The 19,232-nt window shown below is 40.4% G+C and overlaps 1 protein-coding gene across 1 annotated transcript in view; it reads right to left on the bottom strand.

Annotated features, from left to right (window-relative positions):
- The window catches only part of AFF4 (ALF transcription elongation factor 4), a 95,774-nt gene that overhangs the window by 41,759 nt on the left and 34,783 nt on the right, over positions 1 to 19,232 (bottom strand). Inside the window, exon 6 of the mRNA XM_049786819.1 lies at positions 14,245 to 14,331. Within this exon, the coding sequence (XP_049642776.1) occupies positions 14,245 to 14,331 (87 nt within the window). The remainder of the gene's footprint in view (positions 1 to 14,244; positions 14,332 to 19,232) is intronic.

The following is a 19,232-nucleotide window of genomic DNA, read 5'->3' as shown; positions in this document are numbered from 1 at the left end:
CTAAATACTAAAAAAACAGGTGATATGCAAATTCAAACATGGACCTTGTAGGGCTTTTTTTTTTTTTTCTGCGGGGGGTCACTCCTGGCTCTATGCTCAGAAATCACTTCTGGCAGGCTGGGGGTGGGGGGGGAACCACATGGAATGCCGGGATTCAAACCACCAACCTTCTGCATGCAAGGCAAACACCTTACCTTCATGCTAGCTCTCCGGCCCCAGGACCTTGTAGGTAACATTCAATCTGAGGGCCGATTGTAATCAAGGTGTTTAAATAAAGATTCAAAAAGAAAAATCTGGGGGCTGGAGAGATAGCATGGAAATAAGGCATTTGCCTTTCATACTGAAGGTCACTGGTTTGAATCCCGGCATCCCATATGGTCCCCCATGCCTGCCAGGAGCGATTTCTGAGCGTGGAGCCAGGAGTAATCCCTGAGCAATGCCTGGTGTGACCCAAAAAAAATCTGAGGGCCGGAGCAATGGCGCAAAGCAGTAAGGCATCTGCCTTGCATGCGTTAGCCTAGGAGGACCATGGTTCGATCCCCCAGCGTCCCATACGGTCCTCCAAGCCAAGAACCATTTCTGAGAGCATAGCCAGGAGTAACCCTGAGCATCACCAGGTGTAGCCGAAGGGGGGGGGGGGAACCTCAATCTGAATGATGTCATGTCTAATCTTTACAACTATTCATTAAAATACAGCATTACCAGAAGTGATACCTAAGTGCAGAGCCAGAAGTAAGCCCTGAGGACAGTTAGGTATGATTTCCTCCATTTCCCCCCCAAAAAGACACTCAATGTGCATGATAAGTCTAATGAAGATTAAACTTAAATATATATTGGGGTTATTTTTATTTTTTATTAAAATAAAATATTTTATTATGGGGTTTAGGGCAATAATAGAAGGTAGGGCATTACCTTTGCACTTGGCTGATTGGGGTTTGATTCCCTGCATTCCAAATGCACACACCCCCAGGCCTCCCAAAGTAATTTCTGAGCACAGAGCCAAGAGTAACCTGAGAGCCACCAGGTGTGGGCCAAAAAACAAAACACCCACAATGGGCCAGAGAGATGGTATAGTTGGGGAGGGCAGAACTTGCTTTGCACAAAGCTGACCTATATTCAAACCCTGACACCTCCTATGGTAGGACAAGCCCACGAAGAATGACAGAGCCAGGAATAAGTCCTGAACACTGCCAGATATAGCCACAAACAAAAAAGAAAAAAGAAAAGAAAAAAAGAAACAAAACAACTGTTTCAGAAACACCAAAAATCTGAACATAACTACTTAAGCATACTAGTTAAATTCAATCATCAAACATTTTTTTATCAACTCCTTACCAGGAACTATTTCAAGTACTGACATGTTCTATGGTAATTGCTTCTTTACTTACCAATATTTCTATTTATTTTCAAATTGGGGCAGGAGCTCAGTCTATTCCCAGCTTAGTGCTTGAGGGACCATGCAGTGCTTAAGATCTAACCCAAGATCTTTCTTCATGCAAAACATGTGCTCCAGCCCACAGACTATCTCTCCAGTTCTACAATTCTTTTTCAATAGAAAAAAAATGGAAAGTGCCATAGATATTTGAGTTAACATAGTGAACCCTAAATACCAATCTTGGAGTATGGGTAGTATCTAAATGGTTCAGTGTTACATGCCTGGCACATGCAAGATCCTGAATTTGATCTAGTCCCTCTATAAAGAATCGTCAAGCATACACACCAAACAATCAGGGTCATACTGCTGGGCTAAATACCATGCAGGTGGCCCCTTTTAATATTTATATTTTGTTTAGGGGTCAGACCCGGCAATGCTCAGGTGTTACTCCTGGCAGTGCTCAGGGTACCAATGGGATGCCGGGGACAGAACCTGGTAGCTGTGTGCAAGGTAAGCATCACAACTGCTATACTACTATAATATCACTCTGGTCCTAGCCCTTTCATAAAAATAAAAATGATTGATTTGGTGCTATACATGCAGCACCTAGAACATGGCCAGGCACTGTTCAAAACACAGATAGTATATGTAAATGCAACCAAAATCTTTAGTATGCTCCAAAATAACACTGGAAAATCTACCAATCTCCCCAATTATATAAACTCCTTCCTTTAGCTTGTTCTCTTCAGGCAAAGACAGAACCTGATTGTACTCAGTTCTAAAGTGAATTTTACTTGGACCCTAACTCTCCAGCTCTCTTGGATGATATCCCTAAGGTCCCCTTCTCTTTCCAGGTGTTAAATTTTATCTTTTGATAATCATTATAATCAGCATATATAACAATAAAATATCCTCACCTTAGGAAAAACCTTTTTTTTGTTTGTTTTTGGTTTTTGGTTTTTGGGCCACACCCGGTAACGCTCAGGGGTTACTCCTGGCTATGTGCTCAGAAGTTGCTCCTGGCTTGGGGGACCATATGGGACACCGGGGGATCGAACCGCGGTCCGTCCAAGGCTAGCGCAGGCAAGGCAGGCACCTTACCTTTAGCGCCACCACCCGGCCCCAGATTTTTTAAAGGGATGTTAATGTATTTTTTAGTGAAACCTTTTTTTAAGAAACCTTTTTTTTTTTTAAACAGAGAGGGCATGGAGTCTACTGAGAAGATTACAAGGGTCCCTAGGGTCCCTTCCAGGCAATACTTGGCTAACCAGTTCACTGCTTCAGCTCTGTAAACTGAGACTGTGAATTCAGTAGTGTTGCAGGTTCTAGAGCCGTTGCTAGCAGTGCTCAGGGAATCAATGGGGTGCCAGGGATTGATTTTGACACCTTATATATGCAAAGCATTTACCCTTGAGGTCCCCTCTAGGCCCCACCATACCCTTCTTAGTTCCATTTTCCTGTTTCCTTTTATATTAATACCTCAAAAGAAAACTGTCTTTAATATATTCAATATCTTTTCACTCAGATACAATTAGTCTTGCTCTCAGCTGTTTATTCAGTCTGTATTTTCAATGAAAACTACAGTAGTGTCAATTCTATGAACCATAGTAAGAACTTAATGATAAAAGACAAAAAAAAAAAAATAAGCTCTCCACACACTTCTGAATGGCAGAACTTTATGAAAATTAATATACACATAAATGGAATACTTGAAGCAGAAGAAAATGAGGTACATTAAATTATTTAAAGGGACTGGGCCCAGAGAGATAGCACAGTGGTGTTTGCCTTGCAAGCAGCCGATCCAGGACCTAAGATGGTTGGTTTGAGTTCCGGTGTCCCATATGGTCCCCCGTGCCTGCCAGGAGCTATTTCTGAGCAGACAGCCAGGAGTCACCCCTGAGTACCGCCAGGTGTGGCCCAAAAACCAAAAAAAAAAAAAAAAAAAAAAAAGAATTATTTAAAGGGACTAATTCCATTTTCCCTAATGTGATAAAAAAAAAAAAAACCCAAGTTCTAAGAAAGAAAGAAAAAGAAAAAAAACCCCACACATAAAATAATAAGACATCATGCCAAAATGAATCAAAATTGAATACTCTAAAAATTTGGGGTCATGGGGTCAGAACACTAGTACACCAGGTCGTGCTCTTGCCTTACATGTGGTAGATGCGGGTTTGAATCCCAGCGTTCTATACATTCTCCCAGGCCCCAACCAGGAGTGAACCCTGAACACAGAGCTAGTAACCCCTAAGAATAGGCCCAGAAACAAAATAATAACAACAATAATATTCTGGGGTCAGATACAGGCTCAATGACAATGACTGCTGTGCATGGGTAATGCCCTGGGTTCAGAACCCTAGCACTAAAATACACAGAAACTATAAAAGCCGAGCTATTCATATTACCCAATTAATTTATCACAAAGAAAACAAAAATACACATTAGGGAAAGGGCAATCTCTTCAACAAATGGTGGTAGGAAAACTGGCAGTCACTTGGGAAATATGTAATTGGATAGCTTTCTTACATCATATACAAAAATGAACTAAAAATAAATTAAAGGGGTTGGAGATAGTATAGCAGGTAAGGTGCTTGCTTTATATGCAATCAACCCAGATTCAATCCCTGCCATCCCATGTGATCCTATGTGCAGCTCCAGAATTAATTCCTAAGTACAGAGCAGGAGTAACATCTGACACCACGACATGTGGCCCAAAACAAGCAAACAAAAAGAGTTAAAAAGAAAAAAAGGGAGGGCCCGGAGAGATAGCACAGCGGTGTTTGTCTTGCAAGCAGCCAACCCAGGACCAAAGGTGGTTGGTTCGAGTCCCGGTGTCCCATATGGTCCCCCGTGCCTGCCAGGAACTATTTCTGAGCAGACAGTCAGGAGTAACCCCTGAGCACCGCCGGGTGTGACCCAAAAAAACAAACAAACAAACAAAAAAAAAAAGGGGGGGGGTGGCCAGGAGAGATAGCTTGGAAGTAAGGCCTTTGCCTTTCATGCAGAAGGACAGAGGTTCGAATCCCGTCATCCCATATGGTCTCCCAAGCCTGCCAGGAGTGATTTCTGAGCATAGAGCCAAGAGTGACCCCTGACCACTGCTGGGTGTGACCCAAAATCCGGAAGAAGAAGAAAAAAAAAATGCCTGAAACCAGGACAACTCCAAGTAAAAACAGGTAGTAAATTCCCTGACATAGTTCTTGGTGATGATTTTTGGATCTAACACCATAAGAAGATACAATAAAAGCAAAACCAACTAGCAGGACTCTTATCCTACATTACTCCAGCATAAATCCAGCACCATCCAGAAAAGGGGTCCACCCCTTTGAGAAAAACTTTACTCAATTATTATTAGCTGTCTGGGTCTATAAAAGCCCGTCTCTCCTTTCCCCTCCCTGATCCCAGTGAGGTGGAGTAGGATGAAAGTGTGGAGAGTGTGTGGCAGTTTGAAGAAGCAGTTGGAGCAGCAATCTGATCAAACTGTTTCTACTCCTGGCTGTGGCTTTTTTTTCCCCAGATTTTGACAGATCTTCAGCTGTATCCTTTTGGAGTATTTACCCTTTACCTTATATACCTGTTCATTTTACCTGGCCCTCAATCTGACTTTACTCTGGTCCCAAACACAGATCTCTCTCCCTTTTTCTCTCTCCCAGCCTAGGGGTTTGTCAAAGGCCCCTGGACTCCTCTATTAAAAAGGCTTACAAGTGGGCCAGAGTGGTGGTGCAAGGGGTAAGACAAACTGTCCCCCAAATTTCTGAGAGCATAGCCAGAAGGAACCGAGAGTCACCGGGTGTGGCCCAAGAACCAAACAAACAAACAAACAAAAAGGCTTAAAGTATTTTGTCAGGGGGTTGGAGAGATAGCATGGAGGTAAGACGTTTGCCTCACATGCAGAAGGATGGTGATTCGAATCCCGTAACCCATATGGTCCCCTGAGCCTGCCAGAAGCGATTTCTGAGCGTAGAGCCAGGAGAACCCCTGAGCACTGCCAGGTGTAACCCAAAACAACAACAACAACAACAACAACAAAAACAACGTATTTTGTCAGAATCTTGCCTTCAGGCCATGGCAGACCTAACAGTGTGGGTCCATTCCAGAAGCTTGACTCTGGCACAGGACTATATCAAACTACAAAGCTTTTGTGGAGGAAAGAAATCTCAAGAAGAGCCAGAAAGATAGTGTGGAGGTAGGGCGTTTGTCTTGCATGCAGAAGGATGGTGGTTTGAATCCTGGCTGTCCTATATGTCCCCCGAGCTTGCCAGGAGTAATTTTTGAGCATGGAGCCATGAGTAACCCCTAAACCTCTGAGCACTGCCGGGTGTGACCCCCCCAAAAAAGGAAAGAAATCTCAAGAAATTTAAAAATAATCTTGTCAAAGGGAGAAGGTATTTGTAAAATTTAATTCTAATGACATTAATATCCAAACAACTCAGTAGCAGGTTTATTAATACCCAAACAACCAATCAGGTTTAACTGATTTTGTTAGCAGAAGTGTAGACACAGATTTCCAAAAATGATCAACAGGTACATGAAAAGAAATTCAAAATTACTAATCATTCATAAAATGGGAATCAAAACAGTAAGACACATGTGTTGCCTGAGTTCATGGTGCCTGAGTACATGCAAATGCAAATAAATTATTTTTTTTTAATTTCTGAGTCAAGAGTTTAGATATGGGCCACACCTGGCGACACTCAGAAGTTGATTACTACTGGCTTTGATCTCAAATTACTCTGGGTAGGTTCGGAGACCATATGTGATGCCTGGGATTGAAACCTGGGCTGGCTTCATGCAAACGCCCATGCTATCAGCTATCACTCCAACCCCTATTTATGACACTTTTTTTTTTTTTTTTTTGGTTTTTGGGCCACACCCGGTGACGCTCAGGGGTTACTCCTGGCTATTCGCTCAGAAGTTGCTCCTGGCTTGGGGGACCATATGGGACGCCGGGGGATCGAACCGCGGTCCGTCCTAGGCTAGCGCAGGCAAGGCAGGCACCTTACCTCTAGCGCCACCGCCCGGCCCCAAAAGTTTTATTTTGTTTTGGTTTTGGTTTTTGGTTTTTGGGTCACACCCAGCAGCGCTTAGGGGTCATTCCTGGCTCCACGCTCAGAAATCACTGCTGGAAGGCACAGGGGACCATATGGGATGCCAAGATTCGAACTAATGACCTTCTGCATGAAAGGCAAACGCCTTACCTCCATGCTATGTCTCCGGCCCCTTTATTTATTGATTTTTTTTGCCTTTTTTTATTTTATTTTATTTTTTTTTTTTGGCTTTTTGGGTCATACCCAGGAGTCCTCAGAGGTTGCTTCTGGCTGTAAGCTCAGAAATCGCCCCTGGCAGGCACGGGGGACCATATGGGATGCCGGTATTCGAACCACCGTCCTTCTGCATGGAAGCCAAACACCTTACCTCCATGCTATCTCTCCGACCCCGACACTTTTTTTTAATTTTGATTTTTGGGTCATACGCAGCAGCGCTTAGGGGTTACTCCTGGCTCTATGCTCAGAAATTGCTCCTGGCAGGCTTGGGTAACCATATGGGATTCCAGGATTCGAACTACCGACCTTCTGCATGCAAGGCAAACACCCTACCTCCATGCTATCTCTCCGGCCCCTATTTATGACACTTTCATAAGTCATCTAGAATCATGACTTCTAATAAAATTTGATAAATATCTTCATTATGAAGAAGTGATAACTAGGAGAAGTGTAACATTAAGGATTTTAAAAAGAATAAAAGCGACACTAAAAATAAATGAAATAGAGGGCTAGGGAGTGGGGAGGGGATGAGAAAAAAAATAAATGAAATAAAGGATTAATTCAAGAAAGCAAAAGCTGAAAGCATTCAGCACCAATAAAAACACTTTAAAAAAATGATTGCTTCCCCTCAGTACCACTAGGTATATACTTGGTAGGCCCCAACAACTCCGAATGTAGAATAACTGGGTATGAATACATAAAGCAGTACTACTTTAATAAACCTTTGATAAGCCAAAGATATATTTTATAAAACTCTACAACAAATACTAAGGAACCAATAATTATAGATAATAAGCTAAAAATGAAATGCAATGGTAAGATTTAAAGGATTTAATTCAATCTATAAGGAGGTAAAATAAAACATTAATCAGGATCAGGGATAGAACTCAGAAGCTGGAAATCACACCAAGGCAGCAAAGTATGTATAGGATCAGGTTTGATGATCCCTGGCTCCACATGGTTCCTTGAGTACCCCCAGGAGGAACCCCCAGCACTCAGATGAGTGTAGCCCTTGACAACCGCTTCACTCAAAAAAAAAAGGGGGGGGGCGGTGGCACAATCAGTAGTGTGTCTGCCTTACATATGCTAACCTAGGACTGACCGCGATTCGAACCCCCAGCATCCTATATGGTCCCCCAAGCCAGGGGCGATTTCTGAGAGTATAGCCAGGAGTAACCCGAGCATCACCCAAAAGAAACAAACGTATGTATGTATGTATGTATGTATGTATGTATGTATGTATGTATGTATGTATCAGAGGCAGAAGTGACAGTACAGCAGGTGAGAGTTTGTCTTATATACGGCCTACCCAGGTTGGGTCCCAAGCATTCCATATGGTCCCCCAAGGTTGCCAGAAATAATTTCCAAGCACAGAGACAAGAGTAACCCCTGAGTGCTGCTGGGTGTGCATGCCCCCCCCCTCCCGCAATAAAAATTAGGAATATAAAAGAACCAGCTCAATGGACTAAAAGAGAAGCTTATGAGGACTGGTGATAACCCCTGGAACTACATACACTATGGAGCAATTCCCAAGTTGAGAGCTGAAATAGCCCCCATTTACCATCCAGTTTGGCCCAACCCTCTCCCAATCCCAATACCAAAACAAACAAACAAACAAACAAACAAAAAAACAGATGACAGATTTAAACCTAACAGTATCATATAAACATATACGACTTTACGTAAATAAGAGGTCAAAGTGAGAGCATAGCAGGTAGGGCATTTGCCTTATACACTGCTGATCTGTGTTTTTATCCCAGACATTCTATGCTTCCCCCAAGCCTGCCAGGAATAACTTCTGAGCTCTAAGCTAGGAGTGATTTAAGTGTCTCCTGGGTGTGGCTCCCACAAAAATAACAGTAATAATAATAAAATTAAATAAAAGGTACTTGGATTTAAAAAAAAGGGGGGAACGACAAAAATTGACCAAAAACCTCTACCCTAAAGATTTGAAAAAGCAGAGCAATAATAATTAAAAAAAAAAAAAAAAAAACCACCCATTAACAATCATAAAGAAAGACCTTGGGGTTGGATAACCAACATGCCCAGAGCCTATAGTCAGTCTTATGACAGCATACTTCCTGGGTGGAGACACCCTGTAGCTCTTAGGCCAAAGGAATTTTCTTTCTAATTTCCCCAATGAAGTTTACTGTGCCTATGCCCCCACAGAAAGAAAAAAAAAAAAAAAAGCCATATCGGCACCCTCCTTTTTTTCTTCTTTTAATTCTTTTCATTTTATTTATATCTTCTAGAGGCTCCCACCTTTTTCATGGAATCTTAGGACTTGAATCATTTTGTTGTGCCTCATATTTCTATGTGTTCCTACAAATTGAGAAAAGGTAGGGAAGTGGATGAGACCCAGGGGCCAAGTGGTCTCAGGAGCATTGAGTGGAAGGGGGAAAAAAAGTCAGATCTAAATACCTAAGCCAAAGACAACGACATTAGAATCAAGAGACCCAACTATAACAAGCTAAACACAAAACGAGTCCAAGGAGCTAAGGGTGGAGGTATGGGTGTGCTGTGAACTATGGCAGAGGGAAGGGGGTGGGAATGGCCCTAATTCACTGTCACTATATGCCTAAAATGTAACTGTAAAAGACTTGGGGGCCCAGAGAGATAGCACAGCGGCGTTTGCCTTGCAAGCAGCCGATCCAGGACCAAAGGTGCTTGGGTTCGAATCCCGGTGTCCCATATAGTCCCCTGTGCCTGCCAGGAACTGTTTCTGAGCAGACAGCCAGGAGTAACCCCTGAGCACCGCCAGGTGTGGCCCAAAAAACCAAAAAAAAAAAAAAAAGACTTGTAATTCACAATGATCTCAATAAAAATTTAAAACAAAACCATTAACATGGCAGAGAGATAGCACAGCGGTAAGTAGGGTATTTGCCTTGCATGCAGCAGACCTGGGAGGGACCTGGTTTGATTCCCAGCATCCCATATGGTCGCCCAGCCTGCCAGGGGCAAATTCTTTTTTTGTTTTGGGGCCACATGTGGTGACACTCAGGGGTTACTCCTGGCTATGAGCTCAGAAATAGCTCCTGGCTTGGAATCAAACCATGGTCCATCCTAGATACCACACAAGGCAGACGGACTTCTTAGCACTTTGAGCCACAACTCCGGTCCCCCAGGGGCAAATTCTGAGTGCAGAGCCAAGAGTAACCCCTGAGCACGGCCAAGTGTGACCCAGAAACTAATCAATTGATCAATCAATAAATAGTTTAAAAAATAGTAAAAGCTAAAAAAAATAGTAAAAGCAAACAGAATTTATGACACTACAATACTAGAAGTGAACTTGGCCTAACTGAAAATAACAGTTCACTCAACAAAAGGAAAATATATAATATCTGGCGACAGAGCAACACAAAACAATGAAACAAGACTATTATATCAGAAGTTATTTGAGCTGAATCAAAAATATAAAAAACAATACATATCAAAAATTATGGAATGAGTACTGGAGTGATAGCACAGTGGTAGGGCATTTGGCTTGAACGCACCAACCTAGGACGAACCCGGGTTTGAATACCGGCATCCCACATGGCCCCTGAGCCTGCCAAGAGCAATTTCTGAGCAGAGCCAGGAGTAACTCCTGAGCACCGCCAGGAGTGGCCCAAAAACAAACAAACAAAAAAAAACAACAAAGAAAACCAAAAAGAATTATGGAATGCAAGTTAATTATTTCCTTGTGAAATATAAATAGTACTAAGTCTTTATTACATAAAGAGAGGTCAGGGACTTGTCGGATATGAAGACATTCAAGTAATAATGTTTAGCTGGAAAGTTGATAGTCTAAGGAGTGGAGCAGAAAAAGGTAATCTAAGGGTTCTTAATTTTGGGAATACTCAAAAGTATTCTGAGTGCGAGTCCTGTTTTCACACTATTATCTGCAACTTCTCATGGGGGAAGACAAACTTCAGAGATTTTACTTTCCTCTTTCATCATATATCCCTCTTTGAGAAGTAAAAACCCACTTAGGGTCGATTAGTATTAGGTAGGTATTGGCCATGTCCTTCCTCACAAGTGAATTGTCCCTGAACAATAAATATCCTACACAAAGGATCAGGTAGCCAAAGAGCTCCCTGATTCCATGCTTTTCTCTATGTCTGTCTTGTTTTCTTAATCCTCTTGGCACCACCCCTACTTCAGGTCTGTTCACCCAGGGCTGGACTCTGGTAGGATATAACTCTGGGATTTAGAACTTTTCTCTTGTATATTTTAAGTACATGTAAAGCCCTAGATTCCATCTCCAGCACCATCAAAAAGGAAAAAAAGGAGAAAAACCTTATTTAAGTCAATGATGTAATATCTTCATTAAGAAGTTTATTTTTAAATATTTATTGAAATCAGTGGGGAGGTTTGCTTGGGTTTTATTTGGGGGGTGGGTGCTCAGGGTTTACTCCTAGTTGTGCGCTCAGAAATTGCTCCTGACAGCCACAATGTGGGAAGACCATGTGGGATGCCATGATTCAAACTATCATCTGTCCTGGATCAGCTGCTTGCAGGCAAACGCCTTGCCACTGTGCTATCTCTCCAGCCCCAAGAATTGTTTTTCAAAAGACCAGAGAGATAGTACAACAAGACACTTGACCCATGTTCAATTCCCTGCACACCAGACAGTCCCCCAAGCATGGCAGGAGAGATCCCTAGGTGCAATGTCAGAAGTAAGCCCCAAGTACTGCCAGTGTGGCACAAAAATAACAAATATACAAAGATTTTGTTATAAAAAGAATAAAAGTAAATTAAATCAAAAGAAAGGTGAACAAAAAGGTAATAATGATCATAGTAGAAACCAATATAACAAAAAAGAACAATAGAGAACCAGGTATGACCCACCAAACCTCTATTTGTAAAACAAAATAAAAACCAAGAAACTGCGTGGGAGATAACTTGGGTAAAAGAGTCTCTTTTGCAAAAATGAGGTTATGAATCCAATTCCTAGTGCCACCCATCATACACTGAATTCAGGCTCCGCCACCAGATAGAAACCTGGGTAGTGCAACTTATGTGCAATTTCTGGCCCACCAAAGCAGGTGTATACTAGAATCACAACTAAAATATCTGAGTGCCACGACAAGAAGTGTGAGTCCCAGTGAACACAAGTATGAACATATAGCAAACACTTGTGAGCACTGCAGCCAGGATTTTCACAAGCACCACAAAGCCAACCCCAGAAGCCAGATAGATAGTATAGTAGATAGGCTGTTTACCTTGCTCCAATCTCCAGCATCCCAAATGGTCTGCCAAGCACTTTTAGTAGTAAGCCTGGAGTATAGAGCCAGAAGTAACTCCTGAGCATTGTCAGGCATGGCCCAAACACCCACCCCAAACAGCAGCCCCAGCAAACACTTAAAACACAGCAGCTGAGTGTGTGAGTTAACTCATGTCTGTGTGATCCCTGATCATAGCAACAACACTGATGAAAGGGAAGAAAAAACAAAGACATGAAAAGCAAGAACTGGAGCCATAATATAGCGAGTAGGGTGTTTGCCTTACATGTGGCTGACCAAGGTTTGATTCTTGGCACCAAATATGGTGCCCAAGCACTGCCAGGAGTGATCTCTGAGTACAGAGCCAGGAGTAGGCACTGAGCACTGCTGGTGTGGCCCAACTCCTCTTCCACCCACCCAAAACAAAAGATAATACAAGCAACAGAGAGAAAAAAAGATGAAAACTCATACAAAGAGGTCTGGGGATAAGGCATAGTGGTATAGCACATGAGTACCTTCCAAGTGTAGCCCTGAGTTTAATCCCCAGTAACTGACAAAACAAAATAAAAATGCCATTCAAAGAAGGCATAATATAAAAGGAGCTTTACTAAGTAATTCTTTAAAAAAAATTTGGAGAAAAAAATATATAAATTCTACAGAAATGATTCATAAAATACACAAGTAGTGCACTATGTCCCAGTTCATTTTATTAAAGCCCACAGTATTCTAGTGCCAAAAGTAGGCAAAGATTTAACAACAACAAAAAACTATCAGTCAGTATCCTTCAGGAACATATATAAATTTTTTTTTTTTTTTTGTGGTTTTTGGGCCACACCCGGCGGTGCTCAGGGGTTACTCCTGGCTGTCTGTTCAGAAATAGCTCCTGGCAGGCACGGGGGACCATATGGGACACCGGGATTCGAACCAACCACCTTTGGTCCTGGATCGGCTGCTTGCAAGGCAAACGCCACTGTGCTATCTCTCCGGGCCCAGGAACATATATAAATTCTTAAAAAAACAAAATGATGGGGGCCGGGCGGTGGCGCTGGAGGTAAGGTGCCTGCCTTGCCTGCGCTAACCTAGGACGGACCGCGGTTCGATCCCCCGGCGTCCCATATGGTCCCCCAAGAAGCCAGGAGCAACTTCTGAGCGCATAGCCAGGAGTCACCCCTGAGCCTCACAGGGTGTGGCCCAAAAACAAAAAAAAAAAAAAAAAAAAATGATAACCACACACACACACACACACACACACACACACACACACACACAAATCCCACTATATAAAGTAAATCAGAGAAAAAACTTAAAGCACTAATTCTTTGCATGCAGGAAGTCTGCAACATGGTCCTCTCCAAGCACTGTCAGGAATGATCCCTGAGCACTGAATCAGCCCTAGCCTCAAACCCCATAAAGTGTGGTCCCTCCCAAAAGAAGAAGCTTTTAGATAAAAATTCAGGAATAAGTAATCTAAGAGACAGTACTAACTGGCACCAAGTATTAGAGAAAACAAGCATTAGGCACATAATCAATGTTCTATAAGAAAGTATGAATAAAAATATCCATTAAAGAAACATGTATAGAAATGGAAACTTAACAACACCGTAAATACCAAAGGGAAAGAGTTAAATAATCTATCTCCAGAGCCAGGGATGCACTCAACAGTAAAGTACTTGCTTTGCATGAGTGAGGCCTTAGGTTTGATTCCTGACATCACAAAACAAAGGGAAAAAAAGCTATATATTATATAGATGTTATCTAGCTATATAAAAATATGGAAAGGTTGCTATAAATTATTGATTAAAAATACAGAATACTACAGAAATAAACTGTGTAGATGTATAACAATTATATATAAAATATGACTATGAAATGAACTGGAAAGGTACATGAAAATAGATCTAGTAAGACAGAGGCAGCAAAACTGGGGCAATTAGAGAGACTAGTCAAGCTAGTATAAGAACGTATTTCTATATTATTTATGATAATATAAGCCAATGATTTTTTTTAATGTTCATTTTAGATGCATTTGAAAATGTTGTCTGTGGAACCTTGCTCCGCAGGATTAAGTATAATTGCTATGACCTTGGAAAGAGATATTTCAGACCAAAGTTTAAGTACTTAGCACCTAAGGCCTAGAATACCAATTAAGAGTTTGCACCAAATACAGATGGCTTCTAATTTTAAGTCTCTTGCTACCTTTTTTGAAGTACCTCTCAATTCAAATTTTCTAAACTGTTATCTTGTTTTTACTTGAAATTACATGATCTGAAGTTATCTATTTATTTACTTATTTATAAGCTCCCACTAGAATGATAATGGCGAGACAGTTTTTAAATTCCTATGATTTTAGTCACGCCATTTTAAGAGTTTACTTACAGAATCAAAGACATATTTTATTACTTACCTTGGTTGGAAAAGGAAATTTGGAAGTTTCTGTTTTGCATGGTGTATGAATAGCCGTTAGAGGGGGAGGCCATGAATGCGTCATCTCCTGAAATGTAATTATTACAGTTTGTTTTCAACCAGGTCAAGGATAAAAACTATACAGCTAAAAACCAGATTTATATTATAAATGCTGGTTTGATGATTCTTCCTCCAAAAGTATACATTTAATTAGTAATGTATTAATTAAGCACAATCTTTGTGCAAGACACTAATGGGGAGGAAGTAAGATTATAAATATAGTTAAAATTAGGAGACCTGTGAAGGGTTTCAGAAAGAAACCTGTAATCAAATACAAGGCAATAGAGTAAAACATTATTGGGGAAGAGTTTTTTGTGGGAGTTAGAAGAGGGGATTAACAGTAAGAAAAGCAACTAACATTTATTGTGTACCTCTAATGGTTAGATACTTGCTAAGTGTTTTTACATGTCTGTTACTCAGTTAGTTCTCATAATGACATTATGAGGTAGATGCCATTATTATCCTAACTCTCTGTAGGATGAGACTGAAGCACAGAGCTGATTTATTCCAAATCTTAGTAATAGAGAATTTCATCTAAGAAAGTCTGGCTACAAATTCTGTTCACTAATAGAAAATCTGGTCAGGTGGAAGAAATCAGGAGAGAGATTTAAAAAAAAATGTTTATGAGGAGGAAGACAAGCAGTGTCTTATCAGATTTCATTGGTACAAATGGAGACTTGAATAAGATTGAAGTACATGCATATTAGAAGAGAGGGGAAAGAGAGAGAAACAAATTATTAGTAATGGGAGAGGCACAGTTTTGACTTTGGCAATTGATTTAAAGAAATTCAAAGTTGGGGCCGGCGAGGTGGCAGGTGAGGTAAGGTGTTTGCCTTACAAGCGCTAGCCAAGGAAGGACCGCGGTTTGATCCCCCGGCTTCCATATGGTCCCCCAAGTCAGGGGTAATTTCTGAGCGCTTAGCCAGGAGTAACCCCTGAGCATCAAACGGTTGTGGCCCAAAAAACAAAAAACAAAAACAAAAAAAAAAGAAATTCAAAGTAAGGTTGCAAAAAAAAAATAAATAAAAAAATTAAAGGTGGTAACTTGTTCTTGTAATCTGCCCTATATTTCCACACAGCTATGTAAATAAAGATGTATAAAGAGCTCACAATTTAAAATTTAATACCACCCAGTACCCAACAGGACAGGAATAATTACTTGCCATCCATATAATGGAACACCAAGTAGACAGTAAAATGTTAAATTTATTGGTATAAAATGATGTCTACATTGTACTGACAAACATAATTCACATCCTATGTCCTAGTAAAGTTTATATATTAAAAAGAAATAAACAGCAGCTACCTTTGGGCAATAAAATATCAACTCAAAGAATATAACAAATGCCATTACTATTATCACCATATTTCCAGTGCTTGACACATGGGAAGTATTCAATTAGCACATCTTGAATTAATCTGCATTTTAATAAACATTTGAAATTTCATATTAAAAATGTTTTTAAGTTTTAAGAAAATATTATGACTACAAATATGGAGATGGAGAAGAAAGATTAGAAATGGCGTAAGGACAGAGGTGGAAGATCTTGGACACTTCCGTGAAGATAAAGATTTTGATAAAAACTTTGTACATCAAGCCATCACAAGGGTAGGGCATTTGTCTTGCACACAGCCAACCCGGTTCAATCGCCAACATCTCCAACCCTATCAGCAGTGATTTCTGAGCAGAGCCAAGAGTAACCACTGAGTGTTGCTGGGTGTGGCACAGAGGACAAAAATAAAATAAAATAAAATAAAATAAAATAAAATAAAATAAAATAAAATAAACATTAACAGTATAGTTACATATTACCTAAACTACTAAGAAGTTTAAAATAAAAAGGAAGATAATGAAGAGCTAAAGTTCCTTTGTACACTATACATGGGGAAACTTTCTAGACTATTTCCAGAAGGGTTTTCAGTGTTGGCATTTTATCTCTCAAATATCAAAATACTAAAAAAAAAAAAAAATCTGACTTTTTATGATCAAATGACTGATGACTATGTGTCAGGCTCTGGTTATGTAAAATAAATTAACAGGAACATGAAAGAAAAAAATAGATAAAAGAAAATCTAAAACTGCTTCCAGATAATAATGTATTATGTACATTTCAGAAAAATCTCTAGTACTTTTTCATATACATGGCAACCAAAATATTCAAAGGAAAAAGTTCATACTATTGACTATTAATACAGAAAGGCCTCACTGCAATTCAGAAATAATAAAAGCATTGACATAAAACTATAGAGGAAAGAAAAACACTCCTAACATTAAAGTTACTTCAGAAGGTAAAACATGGCTCAGGAAAATCGAAGTGCTCACTTACAGTGGTGGAGGTTGTACAGGTTAGGACAGGCCATTGGGAGGTCTTTTTTTTTTTTTAAAGTATAAAACAATTTTTATTTGGAGATACTGAGAAAGAGGAGGGAAGATGATAAGAGAGTAATGAGTAACATGCTCAAGAAAGACAGGTTTCTCCAGACACAGAGAGTCCCAATACACAACCCAGCATCAAAGTAGGAAAAGTCCACATCTCAAGAGGGGAGATGTGGACAACATGTGCTTGGATACCATGTACCCAGGCCTAGGTATTTTATTATTTTTCTTATGGCCCTGAGAAAGGTCTCTAAAAACTTTCTGAGAAGAAAATATGATTAAGAAGATAAAGGAAGAAAAAAAAAAAGAAGATAAAGGAATAAGTCTGTTAGCAATAAAGAAGGCAAAAGAGCAGAGAAATTTAAGAGGCAAAAAGGCTGTACAAAGACTAAGCAATTTACTGGAGCCCAAAATGGCAAAAATGGAGATAAACGAGCAGATATTTTAAAGTCCTATGAGTAGTTTTATGATTTTGGGGTCTGCATAGAGTATGGGGTTAAAGTGCTTGCCTTGCACACAACAGACCCAAGTTCAATTCCTGGCACTACATAAGGTTTCCTGAGCACAACTAGGTGTTGCCCAAAACAAAACAAAGAGACAAAGAATAAGATACAGGGCCAGAGAAATCAAAGGGCTGAGTGCATAGTAGTGTGCTGGAGGCCTGGTTTGATCCCTGGCACATGTTATTCCTAAACTGAGCGAGGAGCCCACAAGTATTGTGTGATACAAATTCAAAACAAAAAATGAACAGAGAGAGAAAGTGAGAGAGATGATTATGAGTCCACAACAACAAAAAAGAGAGAATGGAACTAACAGAGGGACAATATGGCTTTAGACATGGTGAGTATGACAAAGTGGGAGAAATCCAGACAGCTAAGTCTCTGGAAGACATTTAATCTCAAACCCAAAGGAAACTCAGACAGAAGACTAAAGAGCTAACAAAGCTCTAAAAGAAGAAGAAAAGTCAAAGACAAAAATGGAGTCTATAAAATGTATTCATGCTTATGAAATAAGTTATCAAAAGTCAGAGAAAAAAAGATTTTTTAAAAAGATGGGAGGCCAGAGCCATAGCTCAGCGGTAGGGCGTTTGCCTTGCATGCGGTAGATCCAGGATGGACCTGGTTAGATCCCTGAAGTCCCATATGGACTCCCTAGCCAGGAGCAATTTCTAAGCGCATAGCCAGAAGTAACCACTGATTGCCACCATGTGTGCCCCCCCCCCCAAAAAAAAAAATATGGGATGGGTCCAGAGCAATAGCTAGCACAGCAGTAGGGCATTTGCCTTGCAAGCGACTGACCCAGAACAAACCCAGGTTCGATTTCAAGCATCCCATGTCTCCTGAGACTGCCAAGAGTGATTTCTGATAACAGACCCAGGAGTAACCCCTGAGCACCGCTGGGTGTGGCCAAAAACAAACAAACAAAAAAGATGAATGGGAAATTAAAACAATAAATCATAGCAACAGTAAGAGAACAAAGTGGGGGGGGGGGCTAAGAGAGATAGTATAGTGGTAAAGCATTTGCCTTGCACACCAAGGATCAGATCAGGTTTGATCCCCAGCACCCCATAAGGTCCCCCAAATTACCAGGAGTAATTTGTGTTTGTCTTTATATAGTAAGTTGATATTCTTTATATAGTAAGTTGATATTTTTTGCTTGTTTTGAGTTCTGGGAGGGCAATGTTCAAGGGCACTCCTGGTTCATTGCTCAAGAATTACTCCTGGCAGTGCTCTGGAGATGATCTGGGACAACAGGGATCAAACCAGAGTTGGCCATATGCAAGGCAAGCCTCATACCCACTATGTTATTGCAGTGGCTGCCAGGAACATCTTAGGGTGTGACCCAAAACTAATTCAAAACAAAACAAAACAAAACGAAAAAGAATAAGAATGTTTCCATAATGGGGGGGAAAAAAACTTCTTCAGGGGCTTAGGAGAGAGATAACTCAAAGGGCTAGATTAAATGTCGTGTAAGCAAGAGGCCCCAAAATTTAATTCCTAGCACCCAAAGGCCTTTGAGCACTGCACGGTATCCTCCCAAATTTTGAAAGTACAAAACTTAAAACATCTTCACATGTAGATTAAGTTCAGCAGAATGGCAGAATAACAGAGTAGACTATATCATGCGAAAGAAGGGCATTATAGAGAACAAAGCGGAAGCAGCAAATGGAAGCAATCTTTCAAGAGTATCCCCAGTAAAAGGCAAACAAGGATAGATTCAAAAGCTCACAAACTTCACCAAAGAATTTACACAATAATAAGTTAACGGATGATATATTTCTACTGAACCAAAGCAATCACTAGCACTACTGATAATGTTAAAATTCATTAGAATTGTGCTTGCTCCAACAAACTGTTTCCTATTCCAGCAGAAGACTGTCCTGTCCATTTGGTCAAGTATAAATTTTTAAAATGTCAATAAAATGTATTACATTCAGAGACCAGTTATCACAGAAATTTGCCAGTAAGATGTATTACAAGGCAAAAATTACTTGACTGCCATAATTTCTAGCTCTTTATGCTTTAAATTTATTTTAATTCTATTCAGGTCTG

Source organism: Suncus etruscus, chromosome 14, assembly GCF_024139225.1.
Source record: "Suncus etruscus isolate mSunEtr1 chromosome 14, mSunEtr1.pri.cur, whole genome shotgun sequence".
Taxonomy (NCBI): domain Eukaryota; kingdom Metazoa; phylum Chordata; class Mammalia; order Eulipotyphla; family Soricidae; genus Suncus; species Suncus etruscus.
This window is presented reverse-complemented; position numbering and strand designations above follow the sequence as displayed.